General features: G+C 45.4%; 2 protein-coding genes across 4 annotated transcripts in view; one reads left to right on the top strand and one right to left on the bottom strand.

Moving 5' to 3' along the window:
• Positions 1–21,714, bottom strand: part of LOC119436030 (1-acylglycerol-3-phosphate O-acyltransferase ABHD5) — a 60,236-nt gene extending 38,522 nt beyond the window's left edge. For 2 of the 3 annotated variants that reach the window (XR_007463152.1, XM_037702766.2), the window contains exons 1-2: positions 21,474–21,714; positions 14,428–14,576 (exon numbers count right to left, since the gene is read on the bottom strand). Coding sequence is in view for 2 of the 3 variants with exons in the window: in XM_037702766.2 (XP_037558694.1) it covers positions 14,428–14,576; positions 21,474–21,514 (190 nt within the window). In the remaining variant the exon portion in view is untranslated. The remainder of the gene's footprint in view (positions 1–14,427; positions 14,577–21,473) is intronic. The other variant, XM_037702767.2, reaches the window with a different exon arrangement.
• A 352-nt stretch (positions 21,715–22,066) lies between these two features.
• LOC119459201 (uncharacterized protein C18orf63-like) overlaps positions 22,067–23,314 on the top strand; it is a 158,237-nt gene continuing 156,989 nt past the window's right edge. Inside the window, exons 1-2 of the mRNA XM_037721053.2 lie at positions 22,067–22,254; positions 23,220–23,298. Of these exons, the coding sequence (XP_037576981.2) occupies positions 22,127–22,254; positions 23,220–23,298 (207 nt within the window). The 5' untranslated portion in view covers positions 22,067–22,126. The remainder of the gene's footprint in view (positions 22,255–23,219; positions 23,299–23,314) is intronic.

Here is a 23,314-nt window from a genome sequence, read left to right on the forward strand (position 1 = left end):
AGTGTGGTACAGTTTCTACAATTTCAAAAATATGTGTCAGTACTCACTATAAGCACAAAACACTTTTAAGAGAAGCACCCATGAACATTTTGATAAGCAACATATTGGTACTTTAAAAAAGAACTGTCCGTATGCCTAAATTAAAAAAAAAAAAAAACAGCACAGTTGGATAACTTTTGTTATCCCTCCCGGCATGCCTGCATTTGTGCAATAGAAGTGCACTCAAAAGGTAGTTTCACAACAAGGTGCATTTCCTGAATGCTGAACACTCCCCAAGTATGCCCTTGTATAACATAACCGGAATTCAAAAAAGAAATACAGGACCACATCTCACATGTGGAACAAGACACAGGACCTAGTGAACAAGACCTAGTGAACTGCAAAGCATGCAGAGGACCCAAAATGTGGCATGGGACAATGGATCAGGGCTAAGCAATGGTGAATGAACATACAAGGTCAAAGCAATAATTTCATTTGCTTTGAGCAGTTTTGCAACTTCAGTCCATGTAGGTAGCACACCGCTCCCGTATGTCAGCAAAAGAGCTGCATACTACAGCATGTACAAGGAATTAGAAGTCATCAACAGACCCAGTCAACAACCTTTCCTTGAATATAAAACACTATTGCCCACTTTCTTTCTAATGGAGGCAATAATGTACTGCAGCAGTTGAAAAACATATTCCTTATGCTCTTTTATTCTCACTGCTAAACCCCTGAACTCCCAGTCAAAAAGGCAAGATCAGTTTCATAGTTTATGCCCTAAACATGTAATTATTTTCTGCTTGTTTCACCTAGCTCCACTTAGAATTGTGTGGAGATAAAGCCTCACAGCACAACTGGACTTTTTGTTCAGTTAACACTAAAGTACTTCCTCTGACAATAACAATTTGTTGAATAAATTTCTGTCAATTCTCTTCTTATCAGTACTGCTGTGGAAAGGCCAAACCACCATGCCAGTGCTGGTCATTATTAAGCACTGACCTTTTTTTCACAGTTTCATTTTTTTTCCTGCGAGAACTCCCACACAATGCCCCTCGTCTTTAAATTTATGGGCTCGCATTATGAAATATGGTCCAAAAAGGTTCTTGCTTGTCTCCAGAAGTGCCTACACATCTGAGACAGCCAGCCAAGTAATCATGCCCGAAAGAGTTACTTACAAAGTTATTTTCTTGTGGAGATTTTAAAATCCCGTACTTAATGCACAAAAGTAATATAAATGCAGCACTAAAACCATGAAGACTTCCACCGCTACCAATTAAAGGGATTCGTCGCTTGATGCGGAAGGCTCGAAACCGTAAGCGGTAATATTTCTTGCCAAGTTGGAATGGTCCTCGTCTTCAGATGTGTACTCATCGCTGGTAGACGCACCAGAACTCGAATCCATGCTCGCGATGGCGACGGCGGCGCGCTTCGAATGACCGCGGCCGGTCGGCTGGCTATCCGACGAGGGTGACGCCTTACAACTCCCGCGGGTCGGGCGGTGAGGCGCTTGCTCACAAAAACGCCAAAAATAAAGCCATCGGCTCAAAAATGAGCTAAGTGACTACTTCTTTTTGGTGTAATCACAAACTGAGGATTCATTTTCAGCATTTTAGTAACATTTTTAGATTTTGTGTCTGTATCCCTTTAAGCCTGTTGCACATCATGACTTGCCAAACTTAAAGGGGCCTTGAAACACTTATCTACGTAATCATAGAATGGCCTCACTATTAAAGGACACGAATCTTATGCCACAAAAATTTTTTTAAGCCTTTAACTATAAAGTTATCATACCGACACCGGGCTTTCTTTCTCTATTCGTCTCCACTACTGTACTGGAAGCTATACAGTGGAGAAGCCAAGAGGGCAAAGCCCCGCCCAAAAGTTGAGTGTCGCGGCGGCGAAAGGGCTCGTCGCGGCACCCCGTGGCGGCCACGGTAGACTATGCTACACAGCACGCCACTGCTAACTCGGAAGCCATGTGCAGCAGATGCAGCTAGCTACACACAATTGTCGTGTGTAGACTGGTGGCGCAAAGATTAAATTATTCTTCTGTCTTTTTGAGATTGCAGACATATATGTTTCATTTATTTAACTCGAAATTAGCAATTATGTACTACTAAGAATGCGCTTGCAATCACGAAATCAGCCAATAAGCATTGGTGGGTCTAGCTGCTTGCGATGGCACTGCATGACGACATTGCGGAAGCAAGAGCAAGTAATATTGTAACGGTATTTCGAGGAGTAAAATACAATAACTGGTTTATTAAGGGCGAACCTATGCCCTGAAACTAACTATGTACACGAAGAGATTTCTAGAACATTCCACACGAGCATCTCTGCGTCGAACACACTTCTTTGTCTTCTCCAGTGATGGTCCGCGCCACTGTCTCGTGCGCGTGCACGAGCGGCATACATTGCGCCACCCCACGAAACCAAGCAGGCGCGCGAGACGTAGCAGACGCTCTTTTGACAGAGTGGCTCGCTGGCTACCGTCGTAGAACACATGTTTAGGAGCAGACTTGCGGCATTACTCCCCCTCCCAATAAGCATCGTCCCGATGCAGACAGAGGGGTAGCTAAGTTTGTCGGAGGCTTTTCGTTATCGCTCGTAGTAGGGCTTCATGCGGACTATGTGGACGACGTCAGCCATGTTAGGGCATTTAGTGCGCTCAATTCCACTAGGGATGACTTCGTAAGTCAGGTTGCTTAGTCGGCGGATAACCTCATACGGGCCAAAGTACCGTCGTAGTAGCTTTTCTGAGAGTCCGCGACGTCGCACTGGTGTCCATACCCATACGTTGTCACCCGGCTGGTACTGAACTATTCCGCAGTGCCTGTTGTAAGAACGTGCGTCCTTGCATTGTTGGTGGCATAATCGGCATCGTGCCAACTGGCGGGCTTCTTCGGCTCTTTGTAGGAACTCGTCAACGTCGCACGGGTTGCCGTCGTCATTATCTGCTGGCAGCATGGCATCTAGCGTTGTTGTGACGGTGCGCCCATAGACAAGTTAAAACGGAGTGACACAAGTAGACTCCTGTAGGGCCGTGTTGTAGGCAAATGTAGCGTAAGGCAGGATCTCGTCCCAAGTCTTATGTTCGATGTCAACATACATTGACAACATGTCAGCAATGGTGCAGTTCAGGCGTTTTGTCAACCCGTTTGTTTGGGGGTGGTATGCAGTGCTTTTTCTATGACTGGTGTTAGTCATCGTCATCAAGCACTGCATCAATTCAGCTGTAAATGCTGCACCTCGATCTGTTATGACAACCATTGGGGCGCCATGTCGAAGCACTATGTTGTGAACAAAAAACTTGGCAACTTCGACGGCCGTTCCCCGCTCAAGGCAGCCAGTTTCAGCATATCGTGTCAAATAGTCGGTCGCGATAACGATCCACCTCTTCCCTGATGAAGATGTGGGAAATGGTCCAAGACCATCCTTCCCAACTTGTTGAAATGGAGTCTTAGGTGGGTCTATGGGTTGAAGAAGACCAGCTGGCTTTACGGGTGGTGTTTTGCGCCTTTGACATTCGCGACATGTTTTCACGTAGTGCTGTACTGACGCTAATAAATTCGGCCAATAATATTTTGCATGGATTCTGGCGAATGTTCGGGTGACACCCAAGTGGCCTGATGATGGGTCATCATGGCAGGCTTCTAATATTTCAGGCCACATAACTGACGGTACGATGAGTAAGAACTTTTCATTTTTGTTTTGGAAGTTTCTCTTGTAGAGTGCGTCATCTCGGAGGCAGAATGAAGATAATTCTCTCTTAAACACTCGTGGAACTTCAACGTTATGCCCTTCGAGATACTTTATGAGTGGGAGCAAATCTGCGTCGGCCCGTTGATGCTCGGCGATTTCCGCGGCTCGCATGACACAAAGGAATGGGAAATTGTCGTCTTCGGAAGAAGAAGAGCCGACCGGTGCACGTGACAAGCAATCAGCGTCGTTATGCTTTCGCCCAGACTTGTATACAACAGTAATATCGTATTCTTGGAGTCTCAGGCTCCACCTCACAAGTCGTCCGGATGGGTCTTTCAAGCTTGCCAGCCAGCAGAGTGAATGGTGTTCGCTGACTGCATGAAACGGCCTGCCGTAGAGGTATGGTCTAAACTTGCTGATGGCCCATATGACTGCCAAGCACTCCTTCTCTGTCGCAGAATAGTTTCTTTCAGCTTTTGAAAGAGTGCGGCTAGCGTACGCTATGACCTTCTCTTCTCCATTTTGCCACTGAACTAAAACTGCGCCAAGACCCAGATTGCTGGCATCTGTGTGGACTTCTGTGTGGTCTCGTCGAAGTGGGCGAGGATTGGCGGGGATTGCAAACGATTTTTTAATTCTTTGAAAGCAGTGTCTTGTTCGATATGCCATACGAAGGGTATATCTTCTTTCGTGAGTCTTGTTAGAGGTTCGGAACTTTTTGAGAAATTTTCTACAAATCGCCTGTAGTAAGCGCATATGCCCAAAAATCGACGCACCTCTTTCTTATCTCGTGGCTTAGGAAATCCTGCGACGGCTGCAGTCTTCTCGGAGTCCGGCCCAATACCTTGAGCACTGATGACGTGACCCAAGAAATGAAGCTCTTCAAATCCAAACTGGCACTTTTCCGGTTTGATTGTCAAGCCGGCCGACTGGATAGCCTGGAGCACTGAACGTAGCCTCTCCACGTGCTGCTCGAACGTTGAAGAGAATACCACAACGTCATCCAAGTAGACTAGGCATGACTGCCATTTGAGACCCGACAGGACACTGTCCATCATGTGCTGGAAGATCGCTGGCGCGCAACGGAGGCCGAATGGGAGTGCTTTAAACTCATAAAGTCCGTCCGGAGTAACGAATGCTGTTTTTTCACGATCTCTTTCGTCCACTTCAATTTGCCAATATCCGCTTTTTAAATCCAATAGAAAAATACTTTGCATCACGCAGCCGGTCCAAGGTGTCATCGATACGTGGCAAGGGGTAGACATCACGCTTGGTGACGCTGTTCAGTTTCCGGTAATCAACACAGAATCTCATTGTGTTCCAAACACTGATACGACCATAGCAGAACTACAAGCGGTAGTAGCAGCGATACAACATCTCCCAGTAACACTCATCACTACACCCATCATATTTACTGATTCAATGTCAGCATGTAGAAAACTCATACATGACGACTTACCTAAACATATCACACAACAGTTACAAGAATGTCTCCATCGGCAGGTAGAGATTGTCTGGATTCCTGGTCATGAGGGGATGTTGGGGAATGAACGAGCTAACCTGCTTGCCTGCGATATGATACTCCAGGCTCCCAACATCCCCCGGCCAAATCTATTCATCTCACCAACGCCTCCACCACAATTGCACCCATTTAGGGACGAGCGCAGGATATACCCTAAGCTACACCAAGACATTACAAGGACACAGGGCACACTCATCAGACAAGCTCAGACGAACACCCTGCTCACTCCAGCATGGAAACACCTCCTCCAAGGCATAATTACTGAAGACCTCCCTCGCTGTAGCCACTGTGGTGCCTATCCTCCAAACACGTCACATATCCTATGGCAATGCCATCCAAAACTACCCCCCCTACCCAAACCTTCATCCCTCCCACCTACCCCTTCCTCCGAGTGGCTGACCGCCGCAACCACCCTTCACGACCAACGATTCCTTGCGGACTTCATCGGCCTAGCGCTGAAGCACGCCGCAAGCGACGCCTTGGACTGAGGGCGTCGATGCACTTTTTTTAATCGCAGAATAAAGTGATTTCTCTCTCTCTCTCTCTCTCATTGTGTAGTCCTTTTTCCTGACAAGAACTACCAGCGACACCCATGGGCTGTTGGACGGCTGAATGACATCGTCCTGAAGCATCTCTTGCACCTGATCCTTTATGATCTCCCATTCTTTCGGCGATACTCGGTATGGGTGTTGGTATACAGGTCTCGTTGCTTCGTCTGTTATTATATGGTGTTTAACAATCTGCGTTCTCCGTACTCTTGTGGAAGTAGAGAAACACACTGCAAAAGCACCTATGAGGTCTTGTATTGTTTTCGCCTAGGCTGGCGATAGGTGTGGGCTTATTGCAACTGCTGCTGCGGCCTTATTCATAGTTTTCGCAGGAGGTGGCTCCGACTCCAGGGTACATAAGCTTGTCACTGCAGTAAAACTGTGCAGGAAGGCGATGGCAGCGTTCTTCGCGACATGCTGAAGTTCGTTTCCGAAGTTTGTCAGCAATAGATCGGCAAGCCCATCGCGTAAGCGGATAATGCCCCTAGCAATGCAAATACCTTTCTTCAGCAGTAGCTCGACATTGCCATCCGCTATACCCTCAGAGTCAACGAATGCTTGATTTCTGACGCGAACCAGTACACTGCTTCGTGGGGGCACAGTTACGTCTGCGTCGAGAACTCGCAAGGCAGTGTAGTCCGGTTCCCTCAGGCTCCTCCATGTCAATGGCCAGCTTCGTCAAGAAGGAAACGCTAGAATTCTGGAGGTCAATTAATTATAGCACCGTTTGCGTGCAGAAAATCCATACCGAGTATAACGTCTCTCGAACAGTCCGGAAGTACTATGAATTCGATAACGTAAGTTACACCTCAAATCAGAACTCTTGCAGTGCATATTCCTAGAGATTTAATGAGGTGACCCCCAGCTGTACGTACGTGCGGTCCGTTCCGCGGCGTCAAAACTTTCTTTAACTGCTTTGCGAGTGCGTAGCTTACGACTGAATAATCAGCACTCGTGTCTACTAAAGCATTCCATTCATGTCCATCCACAGCAATAAGCAAGTCTGAAGAAATTTTCTGCGTACTTATCGTAGTCGTCGCTTTCTGCTTGTCGCTACTGCACTGCGACATTGACGGAGGATCTTCACTTTGTCGAACGTCAGCGGCCTTGCCTCCCCAGGTCGCTGGCTTTAGTTTTCCGGGCGCGGGCTTTCTGAACGACGCCTTGGGGAACTTGAAAAGGGTCATGGGCTTGGTGATCGGTAGCGGGCGGGCGCTGGTGACCGTGGCTGGTGTTGGTAACTAGTAGCTGCAAGTTGACTTCGCGACAAGTAATGCTCAATATCTAAGGGTCTTTCTCCATTGCGGGGGCAAGGTGCATTGACAGCAAATCCACGAAGGCCGACTCGCCGATATGGGCACCATCTGTACATGTGTCCAGCCTCTCCGCAATGGAAGCAGAGCGGCGTCCTGTCGGGTGTGCACCACACATTGCTTTTCCGTGGTCTGTACTCTCCCTGGAAGGATGCACTGCGCGGAGCCAGTGGACGGGCACTGAGGGCTGCGAATGACGCACGGCAGGCCGACGCACGGCGTCAGCGTATGTTGGTACGCGGCGTTCCTGCAGTGGTTGCCCGAGTGAAACAGGCTGCACCTCCGGTTGCGGTTCCAACATGGCATGCCTAACTTCATCCCGAATGACGGCGGCGAGCGAAGAAACAGTCGACCCGACTTGCGGTTGCTGCAGCTTCCGAAGCTCTTCTTTAACGATAGATCGCACCAGCTCTCTTAACGCTTCGGTGTTATTGCCCACGCCTGCCGAAAGAACGTCCACAGGGGCGCTGCTGACATCACGGTTGTAGTGGCTGCTGCAGGGCCTTCTCTATCGTCGTCGCCTCGGTGCGAAACTCCGTAACAGTACGTGGCGGGTTGCGAACCAACCCGGCAAATAGTAGCTCCTCCTTCACGCTGCGCATAAGATGGCACACTTTCTTCTCCTCGGGCATGTTTGCATCGGCACGTTTGAATAGACGCGACATGTCCTCGATGTACATGCCGACACTCTCGTTGGTGCGCTGGTTCCTGGCTTGCAGAGCATTCTCAGCCTTCTCTCGGCGATCGGCACTTGCAAACGCAGCAAGCAGATGTCGCCGAAACTCTTCCCACGAAGTTAACACAAGCTTCGTGATTCTCATACCATGTCTTTGCTGAATCCCCCAACGCGAAGTACATGTGGCGACGTTTCCGTGCCGGGTCCCAGCCGTTGACATCTGCGGCCCTCTTGAATTGCTCCAACCAATCCTCGACGTCTTCGTACGGGTCGCCGTGGAACAGCTCGGGCATGCGTGGCGAGTACACGACGACCTCGGGTGATGTCACCTGGCTAGTCATCGTTGTGGCGTCAGCGGAAGACACCGTCTGTGTGACTGTAGCAGTGGGAAGCGGTCCGAATTCAGGCGGGTCTCCCCGAAGTCAGCGGCTGGCGCGCTGGTGCACTGGAGTCAGCTCTCCAGATTCCAATCGCTGAGGATCGGGACTCCGGTCTCTGGCACCCAGCAGACTTCCGAACATACCCCACACCTCCACCAGAATGTAACGGTATTTCGAGGAGTAAAATACAATAACTGGTTTATTAAGGGCGAACCTGTGCCCTGAAACTATGTACACGAAGAGATTTCTAGAACGTTCCACACGAGCGTCTCTGCGCCCCCCGAACGCACTTCTTTCTCTTCTCCAGTGATGGTCCGCACCACTGTCTCGTGCACGTGCACGAGCGGCATACATTGCGCCACCCCACGAAACCAAGCAGGCGCGCGAGACGTACCAGACGCTCTTTTGACAGAGTGGCTCGCTGGCTACCGTAGTAGAACACATGTTTAGGAGCAGACTTGCGGCATTAATATTTCACCGTTTTTGACACGAGATTGTGAATTCCCTGCTGCATGCAATGCCGTAAAATTTGGCTCACATGTTCACAGCAGCCTCTACGATAGATCAACGTTTTCTTACCATGTTCAAACATTGTTTCAGGGCCCCTTTAATGATTTTCTCCAGCTATCTGTTTTGTTTACAACATCGCGCCATAAAAGGAAAAGTTACCATTCCCTTGACTACATCACGACCCTGTGGCTCAGTGTTTGACAATGAAGGAAACAAGCCAACCATAGCCCTTATCTTATTTACTTATTTGTTACCGTCAGGGCCATACAGTATTCACCCCGCTGTGCCCAAGTATACTTGTCTGGCTACTTGTAGAGCAGTAGCTTTAAAATGGATGGAGCATTGAAAAATGTCACGCTCTAAATACCCAAGCAAGCATTTTAAAATTTTAACCCACACAAACTGTCCAAGTTCAATCGGTTGTGATGTACACACCCAAGATATTTGATATACGTCCAATGCACATGCAGCCAAATTATGCACACAAAACTGCAAGGAAAGGTGGAAACTTCAAATAGGCTTGTTTTTTAAGTGTTGTAAAAATGCATGCATCAAACTCGGGGAACTTGAAAGGCAAACAACCCTTCAAGCGAAATGTTTGAGTACAGGGGCTTTGCCCAGAGCAGCAATGCTTGGCTAGGACATTATTGACCCTGTAATCTTATAATCAATCCAATTTATTTACCATTAAATGTTTTAGTGCACCTTTAAAGGTAGATAAAAGTGCAACATTAAGCAGAAAAAACCGACAACCAATTTTTCTGGTATTGCCCATTTTTTGGTGCAATGGAAATCTTACTTATCACAGATTCCAGTTCTGCAGTGGAGTGCAGAAAAAGTTGCACATTCTTTATCAGCATTTTTTTTATTCGTAGTCATAATCAGGTTTATGCAGTCCTATGCTGGAAACAGGGATATGTGAGCACGGTAGAATTGCACACCGCCTTGATGGGAAGTAGACGACAAATGCCAGTCCTAGGTATAACAGTAATAGTAGTATAAACTTTATTTTGTCCGAGATGGAGTTTAGGGAGGAAAGGAGTGGGAGGGCCCGTCCTCTTCTTCCTCAGGCGGCAGCCAGGCCTTGCGCTTTGGCGGCGTCTTCGGCTCCAGATCTGAGCTGAGCAGTGCAGTCTCCCACTGCTCTAGGGTAGTGATGGGAAGGGGAGGCAATAAGCTAGTGGGTTTTCTGTACCTTATCAGGGGACATGCCCACATGATGTGATGAAGATTGGCTCTACCTGCGCATAATTTGCAATCTGCTGTATATAGCCCAGGATAGAGGTGACTGTACATCACTGGGTTTGGGAAAGTGTGCCTCTGTAAAAGGCGCCAGGTAACTGATTGCTTTTTATCTAAATTTTGGTGGCAGGGTAATGCCTCCTGCCCTGGCGGTAGAATTGTAGAATTTCTTTGTAGGATACCATCCGGTCCCTGCCTGAACGGCGGAGGGATTCGAACTGCTCATTGCAAGAGGTTGTCATGCGGCCGCGGATTGCCAGTTCTCGCGCCGCACTGTGAGCAGCTTCGGAGTGCGCCGGTGCCCAAACGAGTTGCGTCCATCTGCACCAGGTCTCGGGTACCCTAGCCAGAATTTTGAGGGCTTCGAGCAAAATGCGCCTTTTCGAAAATTTCCTATAGCTGTCTTTGAGTCGCTGACTATGAATTTGGCTGCGGAGGAAGCGCACGCCTAAGGCGATTGCGACTTCCTCCCCGACCTCCGGTGAGGTTGTAATAACTGAGCTTGCAGCGATGACTTGATTTTGCTGATCTAGTACAGCTGCTGTCATAGCGTCTCAGTCACGATACTCGGCAGCGTCTACATAGGCCACGTCCTGAGAGTTTCCAAAGCGTTTTTGTAAGGATTTGGTTCTTTCCTGCCTGCGCTCTTGGTTGTGCAGAGGATGAGTGTTTTTAGGTAATGGTGGGACGTGTATGTGTTTTCTTAACTCTGTGGGAATGTCCCGCTTTGGTCCAAATTTGGTGCATGTAATCTCGAGTGATTGGAGAATGTGTTGCCCCGTCGTAGAACGCGCGAGTCTCTCCAGTTGGGCAATTCATTGGGCTTCCATGAGCTCGTCAAGAGTATTGTGTACTCCTAGAGCCTCAAACTTTTCGTTTGCGGTCGTAATTGGGAGGTGTAGAGCCTGCTTGTGTGCTCTCTTGATCATGAGGTTAATTTTGGAGCGTTCATCATTCTTTAGTTGCAGGAATGGGGTAGCATACACTATTCTGCTTATGACAAAAGCCTGTACCAATCTGAGTAAATTAGTTTCTTTCATGCCGTGGTGCCTGTTGGCAATGCGTGAAATGAGTCTTGTTGTTTGATGTACGTGCGAGTCAAGTGCCTTTATCACTTCGTTGTTGTGTCCATTGGCCTGTATTCTGAGTCCAAGGATCCTGATGCTCGGTACTAATGGGATGCCCTGGTCGTTAGCTTTGAGCATGATTGGAGGGGGTGTGGTGACAGTTTTCCTGCCTCTGCACGTGGGTCTATATAGAAGTAACTCTGGCTTTTGTGGGGAGCAGGAGAGTCCTTTAGGTGTTACGTATTCTGTGACAACTTCGATCGCGTTTTGCAAAGTTTCTTGGATTTCTCCGTCACTCCCTCCGGTTACCCAGAGTGTCACGTCGTCTGCATATAAGCTATGCTGTATTTTAGGGATTTTAGCCAGCTTGCTTGGCAATCCTAGCACGGCCATATTGAAGAGGTAGGGAGACAGGACCGAACCGTGGGGTGTCCCTCGATTCCCGAGCGAAATGCTCTCCGAGGTTACCCCACCGACGGTGATTGTGGATGTCCTGTCTGTAAGAAAGCCTTTTATATAATTGTATGCTCTGCAGCCAACTCCTAGTTTGTTTAGCTGGGTTAGGATGGCTTCGTGATGAACATTGTCGAAGGCTTTGGTTAGATCAAGGCCAAGAATTGCCCGGGTATCAAGTTCTGAGCTGTGATCACTGTCTATTATTTGGTGCTTAATTTGAAGCATAATGTCCTACGTGGAAAGTTTGGGCCTGAATCCAATTATCGTGTGAGGGTGCAGGCCGTGCGCTTCCATGTGTTTGTTTAGGCGAGTAAGGATGATGTGTTCCAGAAGTTTGCCTAGGCAGGAGGTGAGCGAGATGGGTCTTAGGTTCTATAGCTGCAACCTCTTGCCCGGCTTTGGTATTATGACAATTTTACTTTCCTTCCACTGTTGAGGGATGTGGCCAGTCTCTCAACACTTATTCAGATACTTAGTTAGTGTTTCTATGGAGTCATCATCCAGGTTCCGTATAGTTTTGTTTGTTACGACCGTCCGGACCCGGAGCGGAGTGCGTTCGTAGACTGTGTATGGCCTCGCGGACTTCAGCTTCTGCGATGGGTTCATCGATTATTGGGTTTGGATCTCCCGTGTATGCGGGTAAGGGCATATTGGAATGGTTTTCGATGTATAGATTCTTGAGTTTGTTAATTAGGTCTGTGTCTGATCCCGGGTAATTATGGATTATTTTGCTGAGATTATGCCCCCTGCATAGTTATACTGCTTTCGGGATCGAGTAGACATCTAAGTATGCGCCATGTTTTGGCCATGCCTATTTGCGCTTCCATTCTATCACATGTCACTGTGCCAGTTTTGGTGGGTTAGCTGGTGAGCATAGTCTTCAATTTGTTTGTTTAAGATCGATATGCGTTTGCGTAGGGATCTATTCAGTTTCTGTTGTTTTAGTCGTCTTTCCAAGCTAGCTTTTGCTTCCCACATGTGGAGGAGCTCGGCATCTCCCGCGGGGTTTTGGGCACCACAGTCTTTACACTGTTTCTTGCGGGGGTAGGGCACACGTCCACGCGATGACCGATCCGGCCGCAGGCTCCGCACACTTCGACTTTTTTCTTGTGGAGGTAGCAGCGGTACTCGGCGCCTCCGTAGTAGACGTAGAAGGGTACCTTTGGGCCTTCAAAGATGATGATGACTGAGTTGGTGTTGCCCATGCGACGGGCCTGCAGGATGGTGGGGTTCTTCTTGTAGATGAGACTTTTGGTGATGTCCTCCGCAGTGTCATAGTCCGGAATGTTGTGGATTACGCCTTTGTAGGTGTCTGCCAGTGGGGCGGTGTAGGCTGTGGCTTCGTAGTGCGTGTCTCAAATTTGGAGTTCTCTGATGCGGTTGTATTTCTCAGCATTTGCCATTCGCGGAGTGCTGATTACTATGACATTTTTTTCCATGCAGGAGCGATATATGTCATCTTCTGCCTCAGCAATCGGTACTGTTGCGGCTTGCAGTACTTCATCTCGAATTTGCGCATCATTTAGTTTTGAGACATTTAGCCCATCGCGGGGCCATACGATGATCTTTATATCTTCCCTTGGCAGTTGTGGCTGTCGCGGCAGCTTCGGTTTCTTGGTAGCACGCGCTGCGCTCTGGCACGCACTAGCACGCGCTTCGCCAGCGCCAGTTGTTTTGCGTCTTTTATCAGCAATTAGGCTGAACTGCGCTACAGCTCTACGGCTCCTATTGCGGTGGCTTCTTTAGTTACTTGTTCAGGTGGAATAGTTTCTCCCTCTACTTCAACGACGTCCGTGCCTTGAAAGGAGCTTACCCGGTGGGTCGGTGGGGTGGTTGACCTGCCCTCGGTGCGGCCTTGAGGCTCCGCGTCGTCCGGCATTGTGCAGCTGCGGCGCGGCAATGATGCCATAGTCTTGGTTAGGGCTGGCTGTCGTTCGGTGTACCCGAAGGGGTTTTGGGCCGTAATGGCCCTCCCAGTGGGCTGATGGTGATGAAACTGGTATCCAGTGAGAGCCTGTAGCTTCAGGGACCTGACACCGTAGGAATTTCAGTCGGAACATAGTTTGCACGCCACAAAAATTGGTTGTTCACGGAGCTCATGCGCGGTACGTTCGCTCCGGTTCACCCCCTGGTGGCGTCTAGGTATAACAAGTTCATTTTTTATTGATCAAGCTGATGTTCATGCGGTTCATAATTCCTGAAATGTTCAATTATATCTGCAACCTCTTTGATCAATACAAGTAAAGCCAAGTTCTTTTTTAGTTAAGCCAAACCATGTTTTCAAAAGCGAAAAGATGCTTTCACATGTGATGCTCAGTTCAGTGTGTTGCCATAGCCCAACACATCCTTTTGATTTAAGTATGCTATCTCTTGAAAATCTGAGCGAGCTGGAGTGAACGATTTTAACCTGCATGCACAATCAGAACTTAGATTCATGTGAAATAGCATGAAAAATATGATATAAAAAAATATCAAAGGACAGCATAAAATGTCATAGCACGTTTTGGGCGGTTTATTTTTTTAAAGCTGCATTCGTAAACTCCGCTTCTGCAATAGCAAACCAGCCACTTTTTCCATGAGAGGAAGCTTGGCAAGTGTCAGAAAACATGCAAAAATGTAAGACAGGCAAAACCGCCATAATGAATTTCCTGTGCCAGCTCACCTTGGACCTTAACAGCCTTTACTCAGGTCTATTTATTTGTTTACCGGCAAGCAAGGCCTACATTGCATTCTAGAGGAACCAGAGACTCAACTTTATTAGTTTCGAGAACTTTGTTTTGCACCATATAGTGGCCCAAAAAGGAGAAAATACTTTAAAATATGCCACACTAACATAGCAGAACTAAAGTTTCGGGGCTAAGTTAAAGTTGTGCCTTGACTTTTTCCAGTAAAAACATATTTTTTCATGCACAATGAATGAAAACGAAGTTTTGTAAGGATCCTTTACTGGTCTAAACTGATGTATTGTTACTCTTTAGTGCCCTTTAAGTTAAATCCTCACCAAGACATAAGAGATTTCAGTAACTCACAGGACAGCAGCTTTCGCTCAGCCTCTTCAAGGTGCTCAGTTGAAGTTGGGCACCATCGGATGTAACCGGAGATCCAACTGGGAACAAGGTCAATCAAGCTGCTCAACAAGGTGTCCGCCAGCAGGCATGTGTGTTTCAGCAGGCGCAACCTGTGCACCCCATATATACAAGCTGTCACCATGCAGACTAACATGCACACACACAGAAAGTGATATTTATTGCCTGCACTTTTTATAGCACAATTGAAAGATTTATATAATCGGAAAACACCCAGACTCGCAAGTCTTACTCAAGAAAGAGCGTAAAAGCATTTGAATAAAGCTGTGAAAACAGTATCAGATACCTTACAATGCTTAGAGTGATGGCAATGGTATGCTATAAAAACTAAAATGGAGATTACAGCGCCTCTGGAATCAGTAAAACTAGTTTTTGTCAAAAGATGCAAGATGTTAATATCTGTACTCAATGTGTGACACATGCTTCAATAACTTTTTTTTTTTTTTTACATTCTCATGCATTGTGACATTTGCTTGACACTACACACAACGGATTTGTGTTAAGAAACAGTGGAAAAGCTGAATGAACAGGAAATGGCAATCCTCAAAAGGGTTTGAAAGAGGACAGGAGGCATGTTAGGAACATGCATGCAGATGTGCGATATGTAGCTAATGCCACACACCGTAGGAAATGTGACATGTAGTAAAAATGGTGATGACCCTTTTGATCAAAAAGGTCAGTTAACAAAACGAAAAAAGTTAACAAAAAAAATTTTTTTCTGGTACTAAAGCCTTAACAGTAGCAAAGGAAAAAAATATTTTAATAAAAAGCAGGGTGCACTTGACTATGATTAAGGCATATACACAATCTCTGCAGCCAAGTGATATGGTCTATAATGCTTTTGACAATATTCACTGTTCAGTGTTGCCACATGCAATTTTTTTATCTTTCTGTGCCAATTCAAATATAAAATTTGTTTAACAGAGAAAAGCATGCTTGTTTACAAAACCTACGATATGAACTTTCGATCTGCATCATAATCTCATTCCATCTTTACAACAGTTGTCCATATGGTGCACTTCTCAATAAACTGCTATGCCAACATGCCAACACATCAACTTATATAGTGAAAAGCCTGTAAGCTAACAAGGATATAAAACATTGTAAAGCAAGGCAGGCAAGCTTCATATGGGCACACATATCAGGAAATGTTAATAACAATGTTTTGCACAGGACAAGTTCCCAGTTGATCCTTCTTCAAAAACATGCTGCAACATCCATCACAGAACTCTACACACAAACTATCATAAGCTACAGACTACTAATGTGAGCACAAAGTCAAAAGCTTGAGCCCAAATAACTAGATTTACCGTCAATTGGCACTTGGTAACTGAACATAATAAGACTACAATGCAATCAAAACAACTAAAGAAGGATTCTTCAGTTGCTATGCCAGCTGAAGACCATTCAGCTTCCAGACTTGAGACATTATTAACTAGTGCAAAAATGACATCGGAGAACAGCAAGAAGCACACAGGACATAATGCTAGGCTTCGACTAGTGTGAAGTCTAGCGTTGTGTCCTGTGTGCTTCTCGCTGCCGTCCAATGCCTTTTTTTGTGCAAGTTAAAAATGTCTCGTCTTCATGACATATTCACCACATGACACTAATTATGGATGCTTTAATGACAAGGCAGACATACATACTAAACGTTTATTTATGTGATAGCTATTTCAAAAATTAATTTCTGTAACATTTAACAATTTTATTAGATTTCCATAGTAAAGCCTTGAGGTGGATACTAGGGGCACCGACCATGTAACCATACCTTCAATGCCACTTCACTGTGGGTTAAAGATGGCGCATGCTTACACAGTTACCAGTTAAGGCACCTTTCAGGAACACATAGACAAGGAAGACTCATCTAATAATACATCCCATAGCATCACAATTACTTTAACAAATGCTATGCAGACAGATGAAATTACCTGTAACATTCTTTGCGTTGAACCTAAAGTACCTCAACCTATGAGCAACTCGGCGCAGACTACAACATGTTTCTAAGACCGGTGAGAGGTTATACTAGACAGCGTGCAGTATTTAAGATTTTCACCACAATTCCAAGCACCAGACACCCTGACTGACACATGACACAAAGTGCAATCAACAATACAAAAATACAGTGACTGTGAGGACAGAGACAAAAAGCCAATGAAGGGGGCTTGATAGGGCCTGTGCCCTCTTCAGACATAGTAGAGACAGAATACCAGAGACACGGGAAATGTATTCCAAGTTCGAAAGAAAATATTAGGGGTGTTCTAATAGTAAATTTCTTATCAAATTAAATATGAACATTCGAGAAAAACTATCACCAAATATCAAATTTAATATTTTCTAACTTCTAAAGCAACATGAAATATGAAGTATGTGCGAGGTCCATTCGGTCAAAAAAGAAATCGGGCTTATATACGTTGATACATGCATATAATGCTGTTCACAATTAGACATCAGGGCAACTGAGGAACCTGTAAATGACATACAACTGGTTAAAATTATCTGGGGCACTATGGCAATGACAGTGATGGAGCAAGAGAACAGCATGTTACCAGAAGCATGTACAATGTTGTTTTGGCAGAAAGAGAGAAGTGTGATACTACAGCACCGCAGATTGCTTTTGAACACTTGCAAACATGGTGAGACTGCCCACATAATAAATTGGAAGAAATTCATATGCGGGGTGCCTAAAAGCTAGCCATTCTTACTGAACGGCTGGAGAGTATTGAGCAGGATTTATCTACCAGTGCGCTCACTCAGGAACTAATGCCCCTGCACAGCAACCGCAACTACTATGCAGCAGAATCATTTGGAACAGTCCTTACATCCATGGTTCTGTCTTCCTCGAGACTCTAATAAGTGTTTTGTCCCTTGTATATTACAAAAAATTTATATTCGATGGCTTCAAATCGTGCATTCTTAAATCAAGTATGAATGGCAGGGACTATTACATTCACATTCGCAATTTCCAATAATCACATGCCCCTAGAAAATTTTTAAAAGAAGTCCCTTCTAGGTACACCCTGCGACAAAATAAGCCGCAGCATGACTTCTGACAAAAAGCTGAATATCTACACAGCCTCAAAATGCAGCCTGGTATTAGCATTTCAGGCTTCAACTAGAAGTATCAACAATGTCGTATACAGTTTTACTGGCTACTGCTACAGGATGCGGAGATATTCAGCTTTTCTCAGACTTCATGACCCGGCTTACTTTGTAACCAGGTGTACACAAAAATTAGTGCAACAAATATTGAAAACTTCTTCAAACAGAGCAATAAAATTCAGAAATTGCAATGGGCTGCTTTAAATGGTGACTGGTGACTTTCTTGCTTCAAATGTTTGATAATGTATATCGGATCATCGGTCGTCTGTAGTTAGTGTGTGTATTGGCTATTTTCCATCACTCACTATTTCAGGCTGTCAAACAAAATAGTTTTCTTTTACAGCTGTGAGGTCTTTAATGCATACGTAACTGATTCTCACGCTAACTTCATAGCGCTTTATCTACTGGGAGAAGTATAAATCTGTCATGGGCAGGAGCTTCAGCTGTTCATAAATAGGATCACCATGGACATCATACTCAACGTTGGCAATATTGTGAATCGCTTTCTTCTGTAATAAATAATTTTTTTTGTATTAGAGAAAATTGGGGTTCCCCAAACCAAGAGACTATCGCTGAGTACAGAGAGAAACTGAGCATTACAAGTTGTAAGCTTAACATGCTTTGGCAATAAAGAATGCTCTCAAGTAAAGGCTCTCAAAATCATAGCCTGAGCTGCAGAGGAGTTTTACAATATGATGAATTCTTGCTTAACCACATATGCTTAGGCTAGTCTACACTCATGAAGCCGCTTAAAAAAATGAGCGTCATGATCTGTGCAAAGCATGCAGCCCAGCCTAGGACACTGATTCCATCTTTACTATTCTGGTGGTTCTCACAAGTAATACCTGCTAAGTACATCCCACACTGGAGGAACACCATGTAGCAGTGTGCGATGTAATGTTACTACAGGTTTGACACCACATTGTCCAAGTCACTAATTAGCACTAAAGAAAGTGCTAATTTTACTGAGTGACATATGCATATGCTCAGGGGCGGATCCAGGTGCCCACTTTGGGAGGAGGGGTGTTGCGCGCCTAACCACACGTCTGTAACCAAATGGTCATGATTTGTTCTCAGTTGCATCCCTTGTGCCTTTTTCATCAATAGCTTGCAGACAACCATGTGAGCAGTTTGAAAGCAATTTATTGACACCGGTGGGCATGGTCAAACCTTGTAAAAGCACTAAAAATTAAACAAAAATTTTATGCAGGAATCTGGATAATATCAGCTACAAATATGAACACAACAATGATTTAGGAAAATTATACAAGCAGCATGGTGGAATGTAGCAGAAGAGTGTAGCGATTTCATCATTTACCCTAAAAGCCCTGCCGAGGTTTGCCTATAGGGAAGTAGAGTAATATGGGTATCACACGGCGTACTTTTGATCGCTATCAAGCCTGATCAGGATTGAATTTCTCGGTCGTGACTGGCTCCTTTCCACAAGCTGCGCGAGGGAGCCAATTGCAATAGACAATTTCGATCCGGATCCATCTTGATCACGATCAAAAGTGGTCATGTGACACTGGTGTAACACTCAAGAGTCATGGACAACAAGTAAACCCTGGGAGAACAAAATTCAAATATTATACAGATATGTCATCATCATCATAAATATAGGCTGATGATGATGACATATCTGTATAATATTTGAATTTTGTTCTCCCAGAGTTTACTTGTAGACAGAAGCAAAACAACTATAATAACGTCTGCTAAAAATAATAAACATACAACTACATCGGAACAAGTGACAATCTTAACCAACGAAAACGGAAGAATCGAAAAGCAGCACATACAACAGAAAGACAATATTTATACAATAACAAAGATGTCCATTTGCGATAACAAGGTTCACAGGTTTGTTATAACAGCATTAGGCTTGGCATATTCGGCAATTAAGGTTGCAAAGACACAACTCATGCAAGCAACTTAGATCACAAGCTAACCTCCGTTGTCCGCTATCTTTGGTTACAAACCGCTGAATTCCTTTTGTCGTGTCAATGTCCCTATGAGTATGTAACAATGACAGTCCCCCCCAGTCAAACACCCTTCGCTCATTTCAGAACGCATTTAAGTCTTCAAACGGTATAGAGCAGAGAATGACCTTTCAGCACTGGCAACATTCACAGGTATGGTGGCCAGTACCTGCAGTATCTGTCGCGCTTACTTAAACAACCTACAAGTCTCTGAAGGTGCGAAATTGGGGGTGGGGATGAAGCGATAAGCTCATTACTACAAAGGCAGCTTTCCAGCCAGTTTCGCGCCTAACAAATAGGTAGAAGTGAGAGGTGCTTTGCTCGCCACCAACAGCTGCAGATGGTTGCTGCAGATGGTTGCTGCAGTGGCCACAAAAATTCCATGTGCCAAAAAATCGCTGTCGAGGGAGGTGGAGGAGGGTGGGGTAGACTGGATTAGTTAGTGGCTTTCGGAGGAGGCGATCGCTAACACCCCCCCCCCTCCCCCCCTCCTCGGATCAGCAACTGCATGTGCTGATGTTTGAAACTGTCATCACATCGTGTCACACTGGTTTGCATTGCTTTATTTTTATTAATGGTTTTGTCATACTGGGTCCCTTCGATTATTCGTCCTCGACAGTCCCAGACTGCCCAAGGCAGTGCTTTCAGCCAATGAACGTTGTGTATATGCCGCGTTAGACAGTCCTGGATAAGTACGGGATGAAAAATCGAAGAGGCCACTAAGGGCAAGGCTTGCTCCTGTTCAGAAGGCTCCATTCACTCTATGATTTATTCCCAATCATAATCACCTTCATAATGTAAATGGTATCACACCACATGCTTAAGCATGTACCAAGTAAACAGAGGGGAGAAACCTAGCTGGGAAAATAAAAGGAAAGAAGGCATGTTACCGCTACCCTATCCCATTTCAACCGATGAGAAAGTTTCATCTCTTTAAGTACAAGTCTTGGCGCCTGTTTAGAGCAGTAGGTATATCTATCCCTTCTACAACAGGTGTCCTAAAAGAGTTAAGTAACTTCAAATTTATTCTAAATAAGCTGAACTCGCCGCTGTGTAGTCGGAAGTTCGACGGTAGCTAAAATTGTGCTGCACATCACATCTACAAGAAACGATCAAATGACTTAGCAAATTCGAGTAGAAATATCGGGTACAACAATGTCACGCATTTGAACAGACAGGCATTACATTATGCGGAGCAGTAAAAGTATACACGCTGGTTCACTGCTACGATTCACCATAGCTCAACGAACTCCAGTACTACGCCGCATGTAGCGCGAAACAGCGAAGTGACTCACCACGAAGCAACTACTGACTACTTCATTCACATGTCATCGACGAACAGCCATATGTAATGCTTGTCAATGTGTCAGCAAATAAAATGCAACTATGCCGTATTCTGGTCAAAAGACACAAACATGTTTTCACTCCCTCCCCAGCAATTACCGGAAACCACACACGTCCGAGCCAGCCCGAGCACACGCAATTGGAGTGAAACCTCTCATCACACAAACCACATTTTTAGCACAAAGCATCCAACGCGAAACTATTTTGATTAAAAAGCTATAGCGGTGTATAGCTAGAAAACTTACAAAGCAGTGATCATGACAGTCTGTCCGACCCCAACGTCGAAAGGAATGAGACTCATTTCAAGGGCGGAAAAAGCCTTGTATCTATGACATTACGAAACTGGCCTTGAAAAGCTCGATCACCCGAAGCTGTCGGCGAAATCATAACGACATCAAACCAATCAACGTGACATTGAACAAGGACTACCCGGAAAACAGATAAAAGGTATTCTTCCTTTTGTAATTGTGAAGGAGGCCTGTTTACAGTAACTTTCAATCAAACACTTCACGGGCGCTTTGCGTCGAGCACACAGGTACAGTCATTCATTCGTTCGCAGTTAAAACTCACCCTTTGGAGAGCTCCGCCGATGATTGATCTTCGAGGGCCATAGTGAAATTGTTCAGTAATCTCGTTACGCTAAGTCGAAAAACAATTCGACAAAGATATATTATATGTTAAGAGCGAGAGGGCGCGCTTGCAAGCACACAAGCGCGTCTCCACTCGCCGCCGATCTTCTACTGCGGCTACCACGGCAACGTACGCTTACACCGCGCACACACATACACACGCACGCGCGCACACTTCTGCGTGTGATTCCCAGCCAGTCTCAGTGGTCCCAGCGCCAAACATATGATTGCACGCCAGCTGGTAAAGAGGGCGCCACAAAACAGACGTGTTTGAATTTATTAAAGCAACGTTTAGTCACATAACGCTAAGCAATATATATATTTAATTATGATAAGTTTTAAATTTTAAATGTTGTTCACCCGCTTGAAAAAAAAGAAAAGTTTTGCTTCTGTTGTGAAAAAACAACAACAAAAAAAAAACAAGCAGAATGATTGTCGTTTGCAGAGGCGGCAAACTTGACTTCGGATATAACTTTCTAATTAAGAAAAATGGTTTAAACAAGATTAAAAATGAAAATGAATGTGTATGAAATCGTACTGGTCGTGCCAGACGATACACTGTGCAGAAGAGGCCAGACGCACTCTGTGTTCAAGATGTCGGATGCGTTCGTGTATTTCTTCGCCAACCCCTGCTTTGACTCGCTGCAAAGTGTCACCCTTGTTCACCACAATGGTGAACTTTCCATCGAGGGGTCTAGACAAGCACACATCTACAAGGCGAGGTTTGTCTTGCACATTTAAACCACTTATCTTCCCCAGCCCACTTCCCTCCGAGATCAACTGCCTAACGCGAGCTGTACAATTTGTAAACGCATAGTAAAACCACGTAGCGCATTATTATAACTCAGTGTGTTCCGTAATGCATGAGCCGGTATAAGTTAGCACATGCCAGAATCGTAGTGTAATAAAATGCGATGCTGCCCCATGAGGCGAAAACGATACCGCGTGGTATCGTGTTTCATGGCGAAATAACTCTTGTCATTAGGTATCTGCAATCTAGTATATATACATGCTGTAAGGACGGACGCTGTCTCTGCACTCATCTAGCATGAAGTCAGCGCTTTCAGTTGACTACATATAGTAATATCAGTTGCAGATTAATACAATTGACAACTGCACCGATCGTCGACGTCTGTTTGCGCCTGCCGGCAACTTAGTTTTATTTATAATTTTTGCTACTTGTTACGGCACTCTCAGTTGCTGTAGAAACAAGATGATTACGTGCTCTTAAAGTTGCGTCTACTGAACCAATAAAACAGGATTGTGCTTATCTGAAAAAAAAAATAATAAATAAAATTTTAAAAAGAAAAAAGAACGCCGCTTACATTTGCGTAGAGTCGTCAGATTTCATATTGAACGCAACGCAAGTTCAATATGAAATCTGAACATTTTGACGGCCTGGCGGCTGTACACCATTTGTGAGCAGTGAGTTTATGCATTGAAAGAAGTGTCCACCTCGTTCGTGCGTCGCGGAGTGCGATTATGTTACTGGAGGTATTGATGTACTATATGTATAAGCGAGAGGCATATTATTTTTTCGTAACTAATATTAAATGAAGCCCTCTGGCAGCTGAGTGTAAATACACTCGCTGTTCAAGCGGGTCGGGTACAGGCGCCAACGCTTGCGAAAAACGTTACGCAGTGAACAAACTCAGTGAATGTGCGCTGTGTGTCATGGTCGTTGCAGGGAGCTCATCTTCTCGGAGAGTCAAGTGATTGCAACGCCCGTATTCCGCGCGCCGTATTCTATCTTGGCCGTCATGCAGGTGAGTATTACCAGCG

The sequence above is a fragment of the Dermacentor silvarum genome, chromosome 1 (genome assembly GCF_013339745.2).
Source record: "Dermacentor silvarum isolate Dsil-2018 chromosome 1, BIME_Dsil_1.4, whole genome shotgun sequence".
In the NCBI taxonomy this organism is placed as follows: domain Eukaryota; kingdom Metazoa; phylum Arthropoda; class Arachnida; order Ixodida; family Ixodidae; genus Dermacentor; species Dermacentor silvarum.